The sequence below is a fragment of the Centroberyx affinis genome, unplaced genomic scaffold, assembly GCF_046629955.1.
Source record: "Centroberyx affinis isolate AG114_WGS23_722 - 3 ecotype Tasmania unplaced genomic scaffold, CSIRO-AGI_Caff_v1 ptg000388l_1, whole genome shotgun sequence".
NCBI classification, from domain to species: Eukaryota; Metazoa; Chordata; class Actinopteri; order Beryciformes; family Berycidae; genus Centroberyx; species Centroberyx affinis.
The window spans coordinates 1-24,376 of record NW_027279056.1 but is presented as its reverse complement, the minus strand read 5'-3'; the positions used below and the strand labels follow the sequence as shown (position 1 = coordinate 24,376).

General features: G+C 39.7%; 1 protein-coding gene across 1 annotated transcript; it reads right to left on the bottom strand.

Annotated features, from left to right (window-relative positions):
- Positions 1-284: 284 nt before the first annotated feature.
- sema4ab (sema domain, immunoglobulin domain (Ig), transmembrane domain (TM) and short cytoplasmic domain, (semaphorin) 4Ab) lies at positions 285-20,495 on the bottom strand (the record flags this gene model as incomplete). Its single annotated transcript, XM_071515974.1, has 13 exons — positions 285-1,154; positions 2,630-2,724; positions 2,807-2,970; positions 4,277-4,392; positions 7,446-7,635; positions 9,208-9,352; positions 12,680-12,861; positions 12,948-13,075; positions 13,715-13,837; positions 14,356-14,452; positions 17,147-17,245; positions 18,740-18,799; positions 20,335-20,495. Coding segments are annotated over 13 exons (2,390 nt in total), but the record flags the coding sequence as incomplete, so codon positions are not given.
- Positions 20,496-24,376: the final 3,881 nt, after the last annotated feature.

Genomic DNA, 24,376 nt, shown 5'->3' with positions numbered 1-24,376 from the left:
GAGAAATTTTGTCTTGAAAAATTATATACAGCACATACATTCAGAACAATGAAGCCCACGTTGTTTCAGCATATGGGAATAACAGAGACTAGTACCATCTCCAAAGCAATGTCTCTTCATTTAATTACCACAGTTTGCCTATCCATTTGTCTTTCCTCATTATATCACCACTCAGGCTCATGAGAGTCCTGGTAAAAAGAGAACCTTCCCTTTCGGGTCGTTGAGTCAGAGTCACCCATGGTATCTGGGGGTTCAACACATTTTGGAGAGGGAGAGGTTCTTGTCAGGTCTCACCCTAAACCGTTTAAATGTGTCTTGGATTGTTTAGATAGGGGTGTTGGGCAAATGCCCATTGGAGCCCTTGGGTGCCCCGTTGCATACCACCCCATTGGCTTGGCCGCTGTGCGTGGCTTGCCCGTTGCGCTTGCTGTTGCTGCGTAGCGATTGGCCGCCCCGGAGGGCCTCACGCTCCACAGGGGCCCCCCTATCCGAGTCTCTGGTCGGAGTGCCGGCCTGGGGGGCCGTTCGGCTACGGCACCGCTGCCTGGCGGCGTACAGCAGCATGGTGATGAGCACGCTGAGGCAGAGCGCCAGCAGCACCGACACCACCACCAACTCCTTCAGGTAGCTGGGGCCTCGCGCCAACAGCAGGGGCTCCCCACCCCGCGGCTCCACCTCTTTCTGCCCCGACGTCTCCGCCCACGCCGTGAAGTTCCTGCCCGCTCGCCTGGTGGTCACCCGGGTCCCGCTGGTGGCCGACGTCGGCTGCGCCTCTCTTTGTCTCGTCTCTGTGCTTTTAGGCCAGACGCCCACAGAGGTAGGCAGTCCTGGCCTGGGCAATGCCCGCGAGGTGGGGGGCGGGCGGGTCTGAGGCCGGGCGGCGGAGGCGGCGTGGGTTCGGGGCGTGGGGCTGCTCTTCTGTTTGACCTGGTAGATGGCCAAGGTCTGCTGGTAGCCGTTCTCGGTGGCCAGGCAGAAGTAGTGGCCCAGAGTCGCCGGGGTGGCCACGAAGCGCAGGCTGCCGTCTTCCAGGTGGAGGTAGAGTTCTGAGGAGAGGCGGCTGTTGGGACGCTCCCAGAGCCGGCGGGCCAGCCGGGACGCCGCGGGACACTGCAGCCGCACGACCTCGTTCAGAGACACCGACACCAACTCACCTGCCGGACATGAGGCTGACATACAGATTACAGCTCACCAAAACCCTCAATACACCGCTACAGGATTTGATCAGTTATCATGAAATTATCCATTACCAACAGCAAACTGAACATGGCATAATAGCACACTGAAAAGCAGTTATTTCTTCACTGGTCTACAGCCAAACTAAGACAGGCATATTCTTGCATATATAATGTACATGCTTACATAGTGTACATACATAGCGCTTAGCCCTTGGCTAAGAAACGATTCACACAGGCAAATTCCAAAGTGGGATAACCCCGACTTTAGCCCAGGGCCAGCTGGCCCTACTCTGGAGCAGGGTTAACCCCTGAGTTTTCAGGGTTAACCCCAGAAAATCGTTGAAAACCAGGGTTATCTGTTGGCTGTGTGAACAGGGTTAGAACACTTTTGTGTCACTTGTGTGTTGTCCAATCAAATCAAACTTCTCCTTCACAATGTTGCTAAGCAATGACGGACGGCATTCCTAGGCTCAAGTGTTTTTATCATAGAGATATATTATCTCTGTCCATTATTACCTGCTTAAATTGGCTTAAAGCTGTCACACTAACCACTTAATGGCATTACATTTGCCTTTTATTGTATATTTTATCTGGGTGTATTGTTAGGTGTGTTTCAGTGTTGGTGATATTTAATTGCTGCCAACATCTGTCTATTGCTACAACAACAGATCATAGCATCAAGCAGATTTTCAAATATACTCTTAATACAACTCTCAGTACCAAAGAGTACCAAAGAAATCTGAGAATTATGAAGTCTTCTTGAAAAAAGGATTCATAGTTTCTGTAAAGTAAATGCACCATTAAAATACTTCCAGAAGATAATCTTTATGATTGAAAACATGATTACTTAACATAGTTTCGCTATTTTTATCTACAAACTACAAAAAATGCTCATGTTTGGTACCATTTTACACAGTCAGTTGTTTTGCATACAGTGAGCTATATAAAAAGTAGTAGTGATGTCTCAATAAAAAAATATTGGCATTATAATGGCAGCATAAGGCACTATCACCATTGATTCCTATGACAGTCAGCTGAGAAGTTGACCCAGGTAAGATGGCTGCCATATGGTCCCATTCCAGAATAGGAATTCTCTATGACAGGTCCCCTCTAGTGTTATATCTCTATGGTTTTTATCACCACAGAATATTCAGACATGTAAGCCCTGGGCTAACAAGGATGCTGTGTGAATCGTAACACCTGGGCTAAGAGTTAGCCCTGGGTTAAATGTCTGTGTGTGAACAGGGGTTAAGCTAACCCTGGGCTAACTGTTAGCCCAGGGTTAAGATAACCCTAGGCTAACTGTTAGCCCAGGGTTAAGATAACCCTAGGCTAAGAATGTGCTGTGTGAAAAGCCCAGTAATCTGTTGACTAGTGACAAATGCTATAATGTGCAGATTACATGTGCAAAGCGCATTATTAAGCGAAAGCGCTACATGCATGATACTTACCTGTGGGCAATTTGTTTGGTCCAAATCTGGCCCGGGGGGTTAATGGAGCAGTGTTGCATGCCTCTTCAACATTTCCTCTGTCCACATCCTGGCCTCTGGGGGGTAAATTACCAGTCAGTATACCGACCACAGAGATGTGGGTAAATGAGAGTAAAATGACATGCTATGAGTACTCACAGACTGGCCTGGAGGTTAGCGGCTGCCACACAGGCCCTGCTGGCAGGGTCCCAGCCACAGAAGGGGTCCCGGGCCAAGACGCACTGGGCACAGCTCCAGTAGAAAGAGCAGTTGGCTGTCGGGACCCTCACCACGCCCTCCGACGTGCCCACAAACACCACGCCCTGTAGGGGGCAAGGTTATTATCGTTAACGAAAACTAACGAAATAACAAAAACTAGGTGTGAAAAAACATTTTCGTTAACTGAAATCAAAATAAAAACTAGGCTTTACAAAAAAACGATAACTAACTGAAACTGTATTGTGTGTTTACAAAACTAACTAAAATAAACTACAAATTATAGAGAAAATGTCTTTAGTTTTCGTCTTTGTCAATTTATTTCATACATAAGCCTAGTATTTAGAATTTTTGAATCTCGCCCCTGACAAATACCCCATATTACAAAAAAGACTAAAACTAACACTGAAACTAATAAAAACTAAACTAAAACTAAGCATTTTCAAAAAATAAAAACTAAACTAAACTAGCAAACCCGCTTTAAAAACTAATTAAAACTAAACCGAAATTGAAAACAAAAAGTCAAAAAGAAATAAAAATAAAAGCAGAGTCGAAAAAAAAAAAAAGGTTGAATAGAAAAATGCAAAACTATAATAACCTTGGTAGGGGGAGCGACTCAACAGGATTTCAACATTGCTGTAAGGTGGCATTACATTAAAGAGATGCATCGACAATTGTTATTTTATTCTGTTATTTTTCTGTTAGTTATTCCGTTGTTTCAGCTTGACACATCCAAAATACTTTTTTTGTATTCATCAATTTAAAATCAACCATAAACAAACTACAGCAGATATTTCTTGCTTTTTGTGAGTGTGGCAATTGTGATTTTTCATATCATGTTCACCACTTGTGTTGACACACATCAGAGATGTCAGAGCCTACCACAAATTGCCAAATATCCCACTAATAATAACCACTAGGAGGTTGATATGAACACTTTTTCCTAGTGTGTTTTAATCACTTTTTGGACTCAACTGTTGGAGATTGCCGCCTTGGCCCTGTGTGTGTGTGTGTGTGTGTGTGTGTGTGTATTGGACAGCAGAAAAACAAAATGAAAGAAAGTGATGAAATTTTCAACACAATCAATCATCATGATGGCAAAAGCTATAAGGCCCAGGTTGAAAATAACCGGACTTAATCTTTAAAAACCTTCAGAAAAGATTTTGTCTATCATTATTAAACTACTTCCACTGGTAATGTTGGCTTACATCTACAATATTTATGGGCCCAATGAACGTAAGTAAGCCTAGCACAATCATTTTAGGGTGTAACACAAAAGTAATGTAATGAGTAGTGTAACTTGTAGCCAGTTCCCAACTCTGCAGGCTGGGAACTGCTATTATTTGGTCTGAATCCCTGATTTAAAAAATAAAAAAAAAACAATTTCACCCTCAATATAGTTCAAGAGAGTACCTTCGATATGGAAAGCTGCAGGTTCTTAACAGACTGAGGTTGTTCAAAGACCTGGACCTCCTCAATGATGTGGGCCCCCTTCTCCAGCAGCACCGCTTTGTGGAGGTAACCTGATTCTGATAGCAAGAAAAAAAAATGTTTGTAGAGCAAAAAGGACAAATAATACTGTAGGAATAGACATTGATTTACTAAAAACTTCACTTTGCTTCACAACTATGCCCAAACATGGTTCCCTACTGCAACCTAAACTTAACCCATTCCCTTTTCTTTTGTGCAATCTGACACGGGAACTCCCTGTTCCTCTCCATGTTGTGTGTTGGGTAATCAAGCTGAAGTGAACTTGAATTGTGCCATGGGCAGTGTGGCTTGCATTGACTATTATTCCCATCTGTCCACCAGAGGGAGCCATAGGCTAGAGTATGGGAAACATTCCCATCTTTGGCAGTAGAATATACAGCAGTGGTTCTCAACGTGGGGTCCGGGGACCACAAGAGGTCCTTGAGGGGGTTCCAGGGGGTCCCCAGAAAAATGATGAATTTTAAACTTCAGCACTATTTAATTTACAGGTAGGTAAAACAATTAGAGAATGTAGAAGACTGACTGTTTTGATCATAGTTTCACTGTTATCTCTCTACCTACAATACAGATAGTCATGGAATTCTGGACAAAATCATATCTAACAATACAAATATTCTCAGATTTGAGTTCGAGAGATAAAATCTCATCAAATGGGGGTCTGTGGCCCTAATGTGGACTAAATTAGGGGTCCTTGATATGGAAAAGGTTGAGAATCACTGATATACAGTACATATACAGGGCTTTCAGGTGACATAACATAACCTCTGGCAGCCATATTGGAGGTCCTCAGCTGTTTGTGGTTCTTGGCTGTCTCAAAAGAATTCAATAGACTGTATTTTTGCCTGACAACTGATTTTGTGTTTAGATACTGTCAGTTTCAGGCTTTAAATTTCATCATTTTGGGGGCGAGGCCATCAGTCTTAATATAAACAGTTAACTCAGTTTGACATGCCCAAAATATATTAAATAGGCTATCACCTTTCTTTTCTATATCCTATATGATAGTACACATTACACTACACTGGCCTACACTGGATTCCAATTATCCAATAAAATAATTTAAAATAGTTTCTGAAGTAGTTGATTACCTGCTTTACTGTTTTGAGAACCAAATGTTAAACACATGCACTCTCTATTGAAAACATTGAAATATGGTGGAAAAAAAAGTCGTTTTTGCCTTTCAATTCACAGTAGCTGCCTTTTGAAACAGAAATAGTAATACAGTAATAGCCTTTTGAAAACATGTTGTGCCTATATTTGGAAACCATTTAATCAATATAGATGGGAATGAGCAAAACTCTATTCACCGCTACTATGTTATATATTTACATTTCATTAAGCATCTTGACTTGATCGTGCAAGGATGGATGCTGATCTGGAAGCTGCTTTAGCAAGTTAGATACGTTTGATTCATTAAAGTGCATACAACTATAGACATAGCTTCTAAAATGCTCAAGGGGAAAAAATATTGTCAATAAATACAAACACAGCTTTTTCGGTTCCAGCACAGGCAGGCAAAAAAATTATAAACTATATTCACAACCATAGTTTCCGGTCAACTAATCATCACTGTCTCAATTGTCTATACTTTTAAAAAGGTTGTAAATGGTTGGTTTGAATCCGGCCTGGGAGCTTTGTCGCATGTCACCCCCCGCTCTCTACCAATCCTTCTTATCTATCTCTACTTTGAACTGTCAAATAAAGGCAGAAAAATGTCACAAGGTCGCGCAAATAAAACCATTGCGCAAAAGTAATTAGCACTAAACTGTTTACAGGTTACTGTGAGTTTTGTGGGTATTTTTCTGTTGGGATCACATGTAAACCTTGCCTGAGGCCAAGACGCTGTACTTGGACAGCGTCAAACTATTCCCTCTATTTGGGCTAAGCCTATTAGCTGCTCCACTTCACTTCTCTCCAGAGAACAACAGAGCTGCAGTATGCTGCCAACTTGCTGCAGCTTGTAGTGGAGTGTGGCAGATAGAAAAATGGACAGCAAAACAACATTTAGGATTAATTAGAATTGACTTGAACATGACTAAGGTGGTTTTGATTGCAGACTGCATACCAATAACATGCTATGGTGGCCACTGTTGCAGCCCTACTGACTTTTCTAATAGTGATTTCATGCTGGTCTGCCTCCCACATAAATCCGTGTATCATTCGTTCTTTTCATATTCAATTGAGAATCCAAAATCGGAAAATGAAAAAAACGATTCGTTATTTCGTTATTCGTTTATGAATCTGATACCAAAAAACAAATAACGGTTTGTTTTTCGTACTTTCGATTTTATGCTCAAGTCAAAAATAGGAAATGAAAAAACGGGCCACGGGGCTGAACTTGAGTTTGATATTTAATTTGTTCGATTTGTGTGACCCGGACGTTACTGTCTCGTTAGCTTGATTCAGTTTTTGCTAGCCTTGGCGATCAATCATGGAGAGTTTCATCCTGTTCAGAGGAACTAAACAATCAAATCAGTCTTTAATTTAATTAGCGTATGGTTCCAGTGCAGCCATGGTGTCGATACCAAATTACTCAAAAAAAATACAGATTCATTAACTTAAAATCACTGCATGATTTTTGCATGGTTTTTCAGGCTGTTGGCAAATTTGCTGCAAGCTTATCAAGTGCAACACACAAAGAAGTCAATAACTTCCAGGTCACACAAATCGGACAAATTAAATATCAAAATCAAGTTCGGGTCGGACCGTGGCCCGATTTTTCATTTCCTATTTTTGATCTGCGTATAAAATCGAAAGTACGAAAAACAAACCGTTATTTGTGTTTTGGTATCAGATTCATAAACGAATAACTAAATAACGAATCGTTTTTTCATTTTGCGATTTTGGATTCTCAATTGAATATGAAAAGAACGAAGGCAGACCAGCATGAAATCACTATTAGAAACAGTCAGTAGGGCTGCAACAATGGCCTTTGGTGGAAAAGTACTCAGATCTTTTACTAAAGTAAAAGTAGAAATACCACAGTATATAAATACTCTGTTATAAGTAAAAGTCCTGCATTCAAAATGTTATTTTGGATTCTCAATTGAATATGAAAAGAACGAATGATACACGGATTCAAATACCCTACCTGTGAGCAGAAAAAGGACAGTGTAGTCCTTGTTGTTAGCCGCTCGGACCCGCTGGGCAGTCAGATGGCTGTAATACTGGTCTGGAGACACCATGGTCAGGCTTCTTCCCACTGGCCGGACGCTGTCGTCTGCCAAGAAGTTTTCTTTGACAAAGCGAAGAGCATTGTCTGAGGCGTTGTGTAGGCCACACTGGGTGCAAAGGTCAAGTGGAACTCATCAAAACATATAGGCTTCTTCACAGACAAAAAGCAGACTTGCTATATCACAACATATTAGCAGAGGTGGAAAGTAACTAAGTACATTTACTCGAATACTGTACTTAAGTACAATTTTGAGGTACTTGTACTTTACTTGAGTATTACCATTTTATGCTACTTTATACTTCTACTCCACTACATTTCAGAGGGAAATATTGTACTTTTTACTCCACTACCTTCATTTGATAACTTAAGTTACTAGTTACTTTGCAGATTCAGATTATTAATACAAAATATAATCAACTAATAAATTGTGATGTATTATTATAGATTACTGTAAGATACCCAGCAGTATATAAAGTAGTGGAAATCAGCCCCACCTTTTCCAGCTGCAACGTGAAAAGTGATGCTTACACATTAATGCATCAATAATTATAATTCAATAATATAACTGTATTATTCTGAAATGGGCCATTCTGCATAATGAGTACTTTTACTTTTGTTGCTTTAAGTACATTTTGATTCTAATACTTTTGTACTTTTACTTAAAGTAACATTTTTAAATGCAGGACTTTTACTTGTAACAGAGTATTTTTATACTGTGGTATTTCTACTTTCACTGAAGTAAAAGACCTGAGTACTTCTTCAATTTGTACTTTCAATTATTGAATTATAATTATTGATGCATTAATGTGTAAGCAACACTTTTCATGTTGCAGCTGGAAAAGGTGGGGCTGATTTCCACTACTTTATATACTGCTGGGTAGCTTACAGTAATCTATAATAATCAAATAAAGGTAGTGGAGTAGAAATATAAAGTAGCATAAAATGGTAATACTCAAGTAAAGTACAAGTACCTCAAATTTGTACTTAAGTACAGTATTTGAGTAAATGTACTTACTTTCCACCTCTGCGGTTAAATAAGAATAAGTCAGAAAATGAAAATGACAATTCAATGTCAAACTAGTCGTGTCTTCTTCATGTAATACATATCTCTGTCACTCTTCATGCAAGCCGGAGCAAGTTATTTGCTTTTTAAGACATCATGCTCATTTCAGGAACTTTCATAAGACCAGGCTGAGGCTTTTGTACTCATATACTGGAGATCCATTCCACCCCTGCACCCTAATCAGACTTTCATTTATATATGCAGTTGGGCGGGAGTTATGTTTTTGCCCTATTCTGTCTTTTTGTCTGTTAGCTGGATATCTGAAAAAGTTCTGAATGGATTTGCATGAAACGTTGGGGAAAGGTTGGTCATGGGGCATGATAGAGCTGATGAGCTTTTCAGACTGATTGGCCAAAGGGGGGGTGGGGGGGGGGGTGGGGGTGGCAGTGGGCATGGGTACACACAAAAAGGCATATACCCTGCGGAATGGATGGGAAACAAGTTGGTAATGGGGCATGCAAGAAACGTCTGCGCTTTACTGATCGCCATCTAGTTTGTACTGTTAGACTTTTTTTGTTCGCAGAGCTTGATTGTACAACTTTGCGTTCCTTTTCGAAGGACCCAAATGAGCAAAATAAGCCTACATTTTCATATCAATTAGGGCAGACCATTTACCTCTCCTGGATTCGCGACCTTTTCTTGAACCCGAGTGCTCCACCGTAACGTGTCCCGGTTCAGGACCTTGTAGTTGCCGGAGAAAACCGATTTGATGTCGCTCAGGTGGAACGAACAAACCGCAGACCGCCCAGAGTTGACCAACCTAGTGGAAAAAAAACATCAAAAGATAATGGGGATCGGAGCTATAGATGAAATCCATATGATGTCACACCACACAACAACTTACTTCCAGGATCTTTGTTGCAATTAGTTTGCATGGACTGTTGCGATACAATGATGTATTGCGATATATAAATCAAAATCTTTTTATCATATGACAACAGATAAGCTGCCATTTTATAATAAAACGCATTGTTGTTTAAGCGGTGCTGCGGTAGAAGCAAAGAAGCCTAACAATACTGCATTCCACATAGAGAGGTTCTCATATCAAGGTTTCATAGCAAGGACCCTCATTTAGTTCACATTAGAGCCACGGACCCCCATTTGATGAGATTTTGTCTCTCGGACCCAAATCTGAGAATTTTTTTTTTGCTAGATATGATTTTGTCAAGAATTCCATGGCTATCTGTATTGTAGGTAGAGAGATAACAGTGAAACTATGATCAAAATAGTCATTTTTCTACATTCTCTAATTGTGTTCACTTCTTGTAAATTAAATAATGATGAAGTTTAACAATTCATCAATTTGCTGGGGACCCGCTGGAACCCCCTCAAGGACCCCTGGTGGTCCCTGGACCCCACATTGAGAACCACTGCCACAGAGGATATGAAGCAAGCTGATCAACTAGGGAGTCAGAAAGCTGACATCACATTCATATAAAATAATGAATGAATATCACAAGTAAACATCATGTTTGTGTTTTAAACAATGAATATTTTCTTTACTCTTATCTTCAATTATTTGAATTAAAGTTTAAATGCACAAAATAGACTGATCATAAAAAAAAATGTCCTCTCCCTTTCTAAACACAAGCCTAGGTTAGCTGCACTGTGAATGCAGCCTGTGGTGGAACATTGTCTGTCTGGAACTGAATAGGGCAATCATTTTCAGGCTCTTGGGCAACTTGGGCGCCCTGTGCACTAAAACAGGTACTGTGGCATAAAGGTTAGGGAGACGTGTTTGTATGTGCGTTTCAACATTGGGGAGTCAGTTGGTTAGGGACATAGAGTATTCTTGGCCAGTCCACTCATCCTCCTTTTCCACCAAATTAGCTCTGGTTCTTGAACCGGTTCCGTTCAGGATTCTTGGAACCTTGGTGCTATCTAGCGAACCAGCCCGCGTTTCCACCAGTTTTGAGCGGAACCGTTGTAATCAAGGATGCGTCATCAACGGAGGGCGTTGCACAATGCACACCGGAGAAGTAAACAATAGTAGCAAGATGGCGGATCGCATTGCTTACCTGCGAGCTTTTGTTCTGTTATTACAGATATTTGTTTTTATCCAAAAAACAAGCGTGGACCAACTATTAATGATAAGAAGACGTAGACGATTATTAGGTGCAATTACTTTCCAACCTGTAGAATATGACACGCCCACTGATGTCGTCACGGTTCGCACTTGAAAACCTGCTATTTTTTGGTTCCAGCTTGGAACCAACTTTTCAGGTTCCGAACCAATTTATTTTTGGTCGAAATTGTCCGAACGGTTCAAAATTAGGTGCGGGAACCGGAATGGAACCCGTTCCATGTTGGTGGAAAAGGGGTATCATTGGTCCGGCAAAAATTCAAAGATAACATTTTGAAAGGGGTCAGTTAGTGAAGTGAGGTAAAATTGGTTTCATGCTACCTTCATCATTTCATCATATTAAACATGCAAACACAGCAGTTAGTCTTTAACTTATCTTCCTCTTTTTGTTCTCACCAATTAACTCCTTCGTCACTTTGTGCTTTTGCCTGTGGGATTTTTACGAGTCGTTAATCAGAAGAACCCCAGCCCTGTTTCCTTTGGAGACTTTCGCTTGGCTCCAAACACAATATTTTTTAGTAACTATCATTTTCAACCGTGTTCTCAACTTGGCAGGTTTGGCAGTCTCTGTCAAGTGGAAATGCCTGGTTCCTGTTTTTTTGCTCTTGAATTTGGTCTATTAACACTCCAGACCCCAACAGAATCCAGAATGTGCACTAAAATACAAAGATGACTTAAGGCTCTGTCAAAACAAAAAAACCTTGATGATTTACATGAAAGATGCAATAAGTACGTTTTATACTGTCCCATAGCACAAAATTACCATAATATGTCTGCGGGGTGTTGATAAGGTTATTATTCCCGCCCATTCCCGCCGCTCAATAAAATAAAAACACGACTCAATTCTGACTTCTGACAGAATTCTGACTTTTTTTTTGCACAAGAAAAAAAAAAGTTTCTCACAATTGGGTCGTTTATTTTCTTGAGGGGCGATAATGGGCTTCCACAGGTTATTGATCAATACAAGGACTCAATGATTACTTGGCCAGGTGCTGCGGTGTCTGGCTTTCAAAACCCACTTTCCGGCCCATACTCTGTTTTGGAACATAAACTCCCCATCCATTGCAATTTCGGGACAGCATCGCCCAAGCCTAATGGGCATCACAACACATTGGCGTCATCAGACAACCGAAAGTTTAGAGGGACAGGAAAGACTGGGAGAGAGAGGGGGGGACGACACACAGCAAAGGTCTCAGGCCGGACCCGAACCCAGGACGCCGTGGCCACAGGGTACGTGCCCCAGACCACCGAGCCACCGGGACACCCATCTTCACTAGAAGAGGGGCCCATCTTCACTAGAAGAGGGGCGCCTACTTGTTCCTATTGTAAAAATTTGACTTTATTTTTTGTGTCAATTACAGGTCACTGTAGCTCAAGGGGATGGAAGCAGTGAGGAAAATTTATGTTGTTGCAATTCTTCATGGCTGCTGATAGAGGTCAATAGATATGTGGTAATCTATGACTATCAATAGATAGTCATAAATAGATAGATTCATAGACACTTAATGCTCTTTTAAAGGAATAGTTCACCCAAAAATGAAAATTTTGTCATCATCTACTCACCCTCATGCCAGTTGAAACACAGGTGAAGTTTGTCCATATAACACACAGGGAGGTTGCCAGCACAACTCCATAGCAGCCTTCTCCAAAACAACTGAAGTCAGTGGGGACCAGTTCTTCAGAGTTCCAAAAAGTCCTACAGTATATTTACACCATCATTTAGTGCAAATCTTAACTACAGCTGATTGATTTGCAACACATAATGGTGTATAGGTCTTTCTATTCACAGTGTGATTGTTTGGCTGTTTTTGTTTTGGAACTCTACAGAACAGGTCCCCATTGACTTCAGTTGTTTTGGAGAAGGCTGCTACCTAAGTTGTGCCGGCAACCTCCCTGTGTGTTATATGGACTAACAAACTTCACCTGTGTTTCATTTGGCATGAGGGGGAGGAGATGATGACAAAATTTTCATTTTTGGGTGAACTATTCCTTTAGGTTACTGACCACTGAGAGGTGAAGATGCCATAAAAGAGAGTGTCATCTGCAGGGTCTCCCTCTGGTGGTGGGAGGGTGACTATGTCCTGGATGACATTGTAGGGCAACTCGTTGTCAGACTGGCACAACAGCTGAGCTTTCGCAAACGTGGTCCACCGTCGCTGCAGGGTCCGCTGGCCTCCGACATCGCTCTGAGAAGTAAGACGAAGAAGAAAACCCATCAAGCCAAGTCAAGAACAAAACACTTCAAATTAGCGCGTTATCCTTTCACTCTTACCGTGCAGATCTGAGCAATGCGAGACACGATAAATTTGTCGATGAAGTCATATTCTCTGCCCACTTCACTGAAGAAGAAATAGATTTTCTCGTCGTTGGGGATGAAACTGGAGCTGATGAAAGTCGGATCTAAAGAAGAAAAATGTGTCAAAGGTCTGATTTGATGAAAATACGACCGAAAGATTTTGAAATAATGCAACAGTATAATTAAAGCTGTAATATGCAACTTGTTCCAATTAAAATGACAAGAAATAAATCTGTAAATAAAGTCTGTGTCTGTCTGTGACCCTGTGTGTACATGCCTAAATCTGCCCGTTTGCCTGAAATTGTCTTGTCAACGGTGTTATGGATGTTATGGGGGTGTACATCATTTGCTGTGGGTGTGACGTATGGGAGTGGCCATCATTGGGCTTGGCTGTGGCCATCAAGGGGAGACTAGTGGCCACAGAGCAGGGAAATCACAGCAACAACAATAATGGAGGAAAGCAGTAAGGAAAGAAAAAAAAAAGGGAAACTAAACATATGGCAGAAAAGACCTGTCAGAAAATGGTGAATATCAGCTTTTTTCAGTATCAGTAGACCATCAAGATGAATGACAAATGTTGGGGCCGGAACTTGACCAACTGAGGTGGAGGTGGGCGATAAGCAATACACTTTGTGCCTCAAGGAGAAACGTTGCATATTGTAGCTTTAAGTGGTTTCTAATTGTCTAAGTATGAAACACACACAAGTGTTACACATTTATCTGTTGAGAGACATGATACTCACCCTCAAGCCATCCTAACGTGTCATCCAGCTTGAGGTCAACATGGCTACCCTCACTGAGGTGCCGGGAAATCACTGGCCGATTCCCCCTGTAGTCTGCTACTGTTCCAGTATACAGCTCTCCATCTGAAAACACACACACACACACAGCATTTCACTACCACCCACTGTACTGCCTTTAGCTCAAACATGAATGACAGAGCAGTGCATAGTGTGAAATCACTCACTATGAACAGAACAACAAATCGAGCAAATTTTTTTGGACCATCGGGAAAAATTTTGTCTTCATTCCCAAAGCATTTGGCAACGTATCAGTACAGTTGATGCTGATGCATGTACATTTGTGCTACTCCCATGTCTAATCTAAGCAGCCAACACCGCGGGCTGGCGGCAATTCCTCTAACGTCCACTAGGGGCTGGACGTTAAAACCCGACCCAACTCCATGCAAGTCAATGGGACCACAACTCAATTTATCACTCAAAATATAAAGTCATTACATTTTTTCCACAAGAGGTTATGGTCTCAGTAGCTAATTTCACTTCTTCTAATGTGTGTCCTTATGGTGATTTTCAAATTAATTGTGTCATTATATATTATATGTGGTTTTAGTGGCTGTGGTGTCATGGGCTGAGCCTTGCCTTACCAACAGTGATGGCGGTGTTGCGTTGGTAAGGGTCATACGGGCAGCGACCTCTTCCTTCCTCAGGCTTGAGGCTCGTCATTATCAATGTCTCCGAGTTCTGGAGGGAGAAGAGAAGAAGAATGATGATGTCAAACTGAATGAAGATGACTGAAGGGACAAACCAAAGCTTGTCATACGAGGACTGTGGAAAGTGTTGTGGATGATGCCAGTTATAGTAATTGCATTATACTAATCATGAATTTCACTTCAAATCAAAGGTGAACTCACTAACTATCTTTTTGCATGACATAAAGTGCAAGATATGATTAGTGAGCAATGGACTGCAAATTAAACTCAGTGATTTAAATTGTACAACTTAAATTATTATTATAAATTAAATTATAAAAATCAAAAATGTTCCTTTATATAAGTAAGTTTAATATATGTTATATATACACACACATCTTTATACATTGGTTAAAATAAGCACACTGTCAAAAAATTTTGAGCTTTCTAGTTTTTAAGCATTTTCAAAAATAGGAAGTTAGGAATAGGAAGTTTCAGATTCAATTTATTCATACAGCACACTTAAAAACAACATTTGTTGACCAAGGTGCTGCACAAATCTTGACAAAGGAGTGACAAATCCAGCAAAAACAAACATCAACATAGCACAGGGACACAAATAAAAATAAAATAAGAAAATAGATACATAATCAAAACACCTACAACAAGTTTCATACAGAATCAAAGGCTAAAGAGTAGAGATGGCTTTTGAGGCGGGATTTAAAAGTGTCAACAGTGGAGGTGACTCCGGGGCTGCGATCGCAAAAGCGCGATCACCCTTATTTCAAAATAAAAGCGTGAATAACTTTCTCCAGGTCAAGAAACGAGAGGAAGGGGCTTGATTTTGGCTATTGTTCTGAGATGGCAGAAACTGGATGTAACTATTGAGTTTATTTGTTTTTCAAAGTTAGGGTCTGAATCCAAAAAATACCCCAGGATTCTTTGCGAAAGGTTTGACATAAGCAGACAGCTGGCTGAGGTTGTTGGTTGTGGTTGTGACAGAGGCTGAAGGACCGAATTTAACTGATTTACCCCCCCCCCCACCCCAAACCCCCCCCCCCCCCAAAAAAAAAAACAATGTAAGATAAAAAAAGAAAAATAATCATACTTTAAGTGAAAAATGTGTCCTTTTAATTCAGGTGGGTTTCCTTTTCCACAATCAGCCCGTTTTTCTGGAAATGGCAGGAATGAGCACATTACACCTAATGGCCATTGTTTCCAATGCTTGGACAGTAAGATCAAATTTCTAGGCTGTTGGTAATAATTATTGTTATCATTATTATTATTATTAACAGCCTAGAAATTTGATATAATTTGGAAGAAATAAAATAAAAAATACTCCCACAATAGAATAAAATAAAATTGTATATCGTGATATTTTGGCAGGAAAATATCGTAATATTACATTTTAGATATCGCCCAAGCCTAGAGGATAGAACTAGATTTAGCAGGTTAACATCATTCAAATCAGATGTCTAGTACCAATCAGTGCCCATTAACTATATTTTTAAATATTTCTTTGAAAAACATCATAACCCACATTATTTTTATCTAGTATCTAGAGTGCATTTGAAAACAAATTAATGAAATGTGAATCACATGGGGTCTTTCAAACCATTTTGGATTACCATCTCATTTGTCATAATAAGTACAGGGCTGCAAACTGGCTGCGCTTGGGAGTCAAGCATCGTCCTAGACTGCAGGGAGGATGTCGATGGAGCTCGAAACTTTAAATGAGCTGATCAAGGGCAATGGCTGTGGAACTGGAATGGGAAATGGGCCTGTGTGCATTTTTTCCAGAAAAAATAAATTGGGCTCTGATTTTAGTTCTCTGAGTCCAGAATTTGATCTCCAGGTAAGACAAAAGAGGGCCAAGGACAAGTAGCAAAGAAGGCAGATGACGAAATCGACTTTTGACATTCAGATATTATTTATGGATGGTTAGCATTTATCAATACACAGGATATAATGTTGCTATCCCTTGTGCCATAATCCACAGTGAGCATTCACATAGAGGCCTAATTCAGAGTTTAACAGAATGATACACTACCATACAAATGAGTATCATAGAAAACATCAAGCTGTACCGTCCCTTACAAAAAAGTCACATGTGAAAACCCACAGGTGAATTCAAAGCGCATGTGCTTTTTTTTGGACACGTTGGTTTTCATATGTCAACATGGGACATTTCCCCATTGACATTTCCTCTTTGCATGTGAAAAATTCTTTTGACATCTAAATGGCAGGTGAAAATGTGAAAAAAAAAAAAAAAAAAACCCACTTCATCTAGAAATTGAAAATTCTACATCCAAAGTAAAAACCGTCACGTGACGTCAGAATGTAATGTGAGAAAAACTGTGAAAACCAACATGTGTCCAGAAATATGAATTCACATGTGGGTTTTCACATGTGACTTTTTTGTAAGGGCTCATAAATCTAGAGCAGTAAATTCTACATAATTAATAATAATGGCACTGTGATCACTTTTATTGACAATTAAGCATTAAGTATTTGGGCATTGTGGTCACATGCTGCATATGCTTTTCTATTTACCCAGAATAGATGTGTTCTAAAAATAAAATTTCCTCCGGTGAGTAATCAATGAATGATCCACTACATCATGAGATCAATCGATCTGTGACATCATTTCAAATGCCCATCCCTAGTAATTGCATCTTGTCGCCATTTCATGCAAATAAATAAAAAATAAAAAATAATTTCTATTTGAATGTGAAGAAACTCTTACAATGTAGGTGCAGCGTGGGCTGAAGGCAAACGTTCCACAGGCGTAGATGTGGGTGGCGTTCAGGAACTGCAGCACACGGATGAAATTGGGACAGTCCGTCTAGAAATAGGGCAGAAAATCATATTCAAATTAGATAGGCGATTTCAACAAAATAGAGAAGCAACTCCGATATAAGTAGTGTCTGATGAATGCAAGATTTCAGGATCCAGAACAGATGTATAAGGAGCAGAGATATTGTTAACGCTTTATTTTCCAGGTCAGCAATTTCCTAATAATTTCCTAGAAAGGAACTGTTCATTTCTTAAGAAGTTTCCTGGAAAGAATCAGGCTATGTCCACACTGAATACAAGCTGCAAAAATCTGCTTACTCAAACTCCCATAATAAACACACTTATGGTACACATTAATGGTACAACGCTGTCAAATGAGAATACACTGAGATTTTTTGCATGGGGTAACCAGGGGGTCAAGTGTCAACAGCTATGTGAAACACTACCACCACAATCTTCGAACATTTGCTGTTTTAAAAATGAAAAGAAATTTTGAAAGCTTGCTTGAATGTCTTAACCCAGAGGTATGACGAGACAGTAAGCCCACATCAGTCATTGTTTGATATGTAGGATTTGTTTTTGTTTTTTTTACACACTAATTCAGTCTGAGAGAACCTGCTGTTGCACTGTTCCTAAGTTCAATTTAAAAATTTGAAGTTAATTTTAGTTTAAATGTGAAAATATATTCAAGAATGTTTACAAGAAATATCAGTCAGAAAGCACTGACTGAAAGCAATCTATAGGCTACTATATTTTATTTATTATTTTCAGTAAAGCAAACTGAACAACTGTGAGTTTATATAATATAATGCAATTCATTTTATTTATTATTTTCAGTAAAGCAAACTGAACAACTGAGAGTTTATATAATATAGTGCAATTCATGTACAACTAAGATGGTAGGCCTAAGGGGAGCCTGACAGAAAAAGTCTGGGAACCACTGTCTTAACCCCTTGCACTCCCATTTGATTTCCCCTTAAAGTTCCCCTCAAACTATTTCAAAGTTAGTAATCTCACAAGTTGACTGTCCAAATGCAGTGAGGGATCATTCAACAGTCTAAACCAATGGAATATGAGTCAGGGAGTGAAAGGCAATTTTATTTGATGTGAGGGGGTGTAGAAGGGCGGGATCGAAATTTATAATTACGCCTTCTAGTGCAGCATGAGGTCACCATGAAAGATACTGTGTTTTCCAGCAAGTAAAAGTAATGGGTTGGGACTTTAAAATATAAGAAACATCGTCTCGGGAGTTATGCAGCAATTCCTCACTCAAATAGTTAATTTTGGGTTAATTTAGGCAGCTAGCTAATAAAATACAAACAATTAAATAAAAAAAAAATAAAAAAATAATGCTAACCCCAGCCAAACTGAAACCAAAAACTGTTTTTTGTGGTTATGAAAGGAAATGTAAATGATAGCTGGATGTTACTAGCAGCCTTTTCTTTTTTTGATACCCTGATTTGAGGGGAAAAATGGCTTTTTGGGTTTAATCAGTGCACAAAAATTGTAGACCTGCACAAATTATTAGTTGATGAATACTTGCCATTTTCTTGCCTTTCATGGAACATTGTTCTAGGTCTTTCTCTGAAGGGGACCAGTCCAGCTGAAAGAAGAGAGGAGGAGGGTTAATGTCATCAGACCACGAGTTGCAGGAAGACACTGGGACACAGAAACATCATGTCTTTATAGTCTTCATTACAAACCTCTAGTTGAAAACCGGAGAGACTTCGTAAACCCAATTATAATATAAGCCTTAATAACCACACCATCATAGGCCTTTTAATCATCTATCTTGGAGTGAAAAATGATATTGTGATTATTTAAGCTAACACAGCATGATAAACATTCAAGTAAAAATTGCCTTGTTAAAAGGCCAAAAAACGTGGCGATTTGGAATAGACATTCAATTTATTTAAGTGTTGCTTTGTTATTATTAAATAAAAAAAACCCAATATAAAGCACTCAACTCAATCTCAACCTGCAGTAAACTTAACAGTGCCGACAGTCTCAGTTCACTCCATTTTCATACGATCTCTCTGCAAGATCATTTTGTCCACAGTCACAGCTGCAAGATGTATTTGCAGTAACAATGTCCCCTGCTGCCCTGCAGTAGAGAAAACTCTCTCACTAGGTACAGATGTCCCAGGCACAAATAGGTCACAATGTGCCAGCTATTCAAAAGCTATTACAGAGAGAAACATTTGGGATTTTTAAGTTTCTGTTTTCCAACTCAAAACAGAAATGCAACTTTTTTACCACACACCTGATGAAAGCCCACATTTTTTTTTGTCTTTCCTACTTTTCCACAAGTATGCCTTGAACCTGGAGCGCCCGATACACACCCCGCCAGGAACGGTGACTCTCGTGGCCACTTTATTTTTCAGTGTCTTTTTCCCTATAAAGAGGACCTTGCTTACAACTTCAGTCACACTTTTGTAACAAGCAAATGGTAAACATGTTGTCCCCCACCAGTGATGTAGTTCCACCCTTGGGTCAGTCAGTGATTCATTTTCTGTTTGTGTATTTTGAGGCTATGTGACTTGATTTCATAGCTTTTGAATTTGCAGCTAAAATGCAACTAAAACAGATCCAGCGGGGACATAACACATGTACCGTAACACTTCAATTAAAAGCCGAGTCCCTTTTACTGGCCGAGTGTGGCTACGCGTTTTGACAAATAAAGTTGTTGTTTTTTTTTACTTGCATTCAAACGTTGCAGCAGCAAGACATTTCTCTGTTGAAAACCTGGTTGGTGCAACCTCTTGCTGCCATAAACTTTTTTCGGCTTTCATCCTTTCTAAGGTAGACTACCGGTATTCTCTCTCTCTCTCTCTCTTTCTCTCTCTCTAATGAATGATTCGTAATTGATATGTTATTCGATAGCCTCATTTTTATACAAGTAATACTCATACTCGTTTAAATAAACAATTTGACAGTATTTCCCATCTTTGCTGAGCAAGAGCTTTGTGCGAAAGTAATTAAAGGGTTTGAAGCATATAAAAGCATATAATTGAAGTTTTACGGTATATTAGTTCCATAAATTCAGACAAGGTTTTGTAATTTATGTGATAAGTGAGCACTGATGACACCTCCAATTTAGGTGCTGTATCCAAGTCCATTAATTGTGAGCTTTCTCACCTTGCTCCTCATTACGATGGCCTCCTGCTGGCTGATATCCAGTGCTAACACAGCATCCCGGGCTCCTACATACAGCGTATCCCGATCCTCACTCAGCAGCAGTGTGGTGGTGTTGCCGATGTCAGGACTACTGAAGCGGGTGAGAGGCCTCCCGGGACTACCTGTTGTTGCACAGCAGATAACACTGGTGTTAGGCGTTTACTTTCAGGATTTTTTTTTTTTTTTAATACAGGCAAAAAATACTCATAACACACACGACAATATGATGACATGACAATATATCCGCAGAAAAAATGAAAAAGGAGAAAACTAAATAAAAATAAAAAAGACAAAATAAAAATAATAGGATCCCTTCAGTAATTCAAATAATTATATTGACAGTACCAGTACATTTAGAAACTGAAATATACATATGACAGGTAGAGCGTATTTAGAGTTTAATATAGTCCCACTCTTCACTAGAGCAAATTTTTTCCCATTTCATATTGTGTTGTGCTACTTTGTAATGGTTTGTAGCAATTATTTTTTCCAAAAGAAATTGGCTTTGCACTGTATTTTTTAAGAAACTTAGATTCAAATTAGTTCTTGATTGAGCTTTAAATAAAAATATTTTACCTAACAGAATAATTGTATTTATTATCTGGGGACAGTTTTCATCCAGAATCCCCAACATAATGTTTAAAGGTGTAAGTTTAAAATAAAAGTGAGTGGCCTTAGCCAATTTTCAATATTGGTCCACAAACTTGCAACATATGGACAATAGAAAAACAAATGCAACTGGTCTTCCTCTTCCTCATTACAGAATCTACATAATGATGATTGTTATATTAAACATGTTAAGTTGTTTTTTAGTAGCAGTTATTTTGTAGAATATCTTTCAGGATTAATACAGACAAGAAAAAGCATCCACAGGTAAGTGGACTGCCGTCTCCCGGAGCTTTTTCTCAACTGGGAGATAGATAGATGGACAGAGAGATTAGATGTTGCAGCTGCAAATGTAAAAGCAGGGAATTCAGCAGGGAAAAAATAAAATGTGTTGCTGAGGTGCAGCAAATAGATGAATACCTATCTATCTATCTATCTAATATCTATTTATCTACATACTTCTCAGCATTGCTAGTGCCTGAACAAATACTAGGAAGAGCCAAATACCTATTCTTCACACAAAAATACACAAAACACAAAATAAGCATAAACACAGTGAAAAAGGGTTACCAATAATGTGTGCCAAATTAATGAGGTTATTTCCAGATTAGCCAAAATAGCCATTGCAGTTAGGGCTGGACAATATGGTTGAAATCAATATCATGATAATCATAAGGATTTTTCCCGTTATCAATATATATCACGATATGGTTCATGTGTGCAAAATCACATTAAATAATCAAATTAATGTTCATCTCATTGAACCGAATGGTAATGTTAGGTGTGATGTCAAACAAATCAGAAATATTCAAATAATATTCCTACCATACCTCATTTTATGAGTTTTTAAGTAAAATTTGCTTGTCATCATCAATTCAGACAGCAGAAATGTGTGTCACGATATCAAAATATCTTCATATCATCACGATTTGATTCCACTGAAAGACACTGTGAGAAATTAAACCTGCAATAAGCGATATTAGACCTTCTAACCAATCCTGAAACAAATAAAAGATTTTAACAAACCCTTTGCTGAACCTTTTTCATAATACACTACAACACTAGAGGTGGCAACTGGTCATTCTGCATACTGTCCATTTCCATTTGAACCTCACACTCCCAGTGTAGGCTACACACTTTAGGTCCATATTACAAAACACAAGTTGACAAAGTGCGCATTAATAAATTAAATCACTTGTAAAACCCTCTAGTGTGCTCTTATTTCCCTTGTGTCTTAATTATGCTGCTGGTGTTTCATGCTCTGCTTCCTTTTTTCCCTTCTGCAACCCCCTGATTTTATAAAACACTTCGGTATACAATGTTTTTTAAAGTGGCATATACAGTATAGTTGACGTGGTTAACAGCCCCACGTCAGGTCTTTGACAAATTGTGAAAAAACTGAACACCCTTGTAAGAAAGAAAGTACCGTTATCTTGCCAAAAAAATATCCTGTTCATTTCAATTCATCCACTGGCCCTGCTTTGTCTGACACGCTGCCTTGGCACACCTTGCTGCCTCCCGTCCACGTATTTGATCTACAACCATTTTTCTCTTCCCTGACAAAGTTGCCTTTTTCCACAAATGTTGAATTTTTCCCAGGCCTAAGCCACCCTTGTTGCACCTGCCCAACCATACCCCTATGTCTTAGTGCTGACTGCACCTGCTGGACTGCCCGCCCTGCTAATACAGCAGATGCTGCACTCCTGACTGTTGGATCCCTAGATTCTGTCAGTTTCATCTCCAACCTTACCTTTGCACATTTAAACTCCTCTACTACACTCCAGAATTCCTTTCCCCTACAAAGCTACACTACTAAGTCAACTCCAAGCCATTTCCTGACATATGAGCTGGTAACCTTGATCTCTCCATGTCCTCAACGCCTCCAACTAGCTGCTGCCTCCTGAACCTGCTCCCTGTCATTCTGATGTGTATCATACCACCTTCCTAGACTTCTGACAGGCTTCTCTAGAACTTTTACAAATATCTTAGGACAATGATTGACTCAAAACTGAACTTTGAAGAAAATTGTGAAGTCGTGTGCAAAATAGTGCAGGAACAAACCCTCAAAAAGGGCCTTAGTTTTTGTTCTACCCCTACCCGGGGTAGAACAAAACATGACCTTGTTTTTTCATAACCTTGACATGTCCCCTTCATGAAATGGATGGTCATAATTTTTCTTTTTACTGCAAAAGTAATTAAATTCATCAATGAAGTGATTCACCACATAGGCAAAAAAGTGCAAAAAAATACACCTGCCCTGAAAGAGGGAGTACCAAGTGTCATTTTCTACCTACTGGTTGTTTTTACATCATATTTGCACTGATGGGTGAAAAGTGGGGTTTAGCTTGGTGTCAAAACGGCGTAAGTGCAGTTACGCCCTTTTGACATCAAGCAAAACCCTACTTTTACTGTTACGGCTTTCAGTTTTTGTTAAAACTTATGGGTCATGATTTCAGTTGTGTCCTTTTGGCACTGAAAAGATCTTACTGAGACCTTTCAATTGATATATAATACTCATGTTCGACCAAAATCGCACTTACGCCCCTTTGGCTCCAAGCCCTCGATTTGGACATTGTGGTTAATTTAAAGGCCCTATAGACAACTTTTTTGCTTTAACTTATCATTATGAAGTAAATGTTGATTGCACAGTGTAATGGTTATAGAATAATGACACCATCAGCGTTTAGATTGGTTCCCTATAAGCCTCGCTTTCATTTCGATCTCCCGGGAGAATGAAGGCTCGATTTACGGCACAAAGGAAGTGCGTCATCCACTGCGCAACCAAAAGATGAATAAGATAGGTTTTTTCCCCGGTAGCTATTGGTAGTGGAAGCGTTAGCCATGTTGCTAACGCTACATCTAGCAGCCAGAAAATGAACCAGGAACTACAAGGAAGCCAGGACCAGCCAGAAACAAACATCTACGTATGTTTGTCTATGTTTGTTTCTGGAACAAAAGAAACAAACATCTAACTATGTTTGTTTCTGGCTGCTAGCGTTAGCTAGCGTTAGCCATGTTGCTAACATTAGCTACGCTAGCTAACGCTAACGCTAGCAGCCAGAAACAAACAAATGATCTATTGTCCGTTTGATAGCGACACAAAGAACACGTTTTCTTGCAGTGGCCTTTCTAAAATGAGCAGTGGTGAAAGTTACTATATTGTGTTATGATCAAGGAGTTGATAAGCAGACAGATGGTTTGTTCTATTGCACAGAGCTAGGCTCTAACAGAAAGCGATCTGGTTGTCTTTGCGACAGCGGTGCAAACAACAATACCACTTGGAAACGCTAGGGGGGGACAACGGGTGGAAAGCTGAAAAGTTGTCTGTATCCACTTTAAGGTTGCTTTGAGGTCTAGAGATACTACCTGAGAACCATCAGTGCTAATATCAAGTATG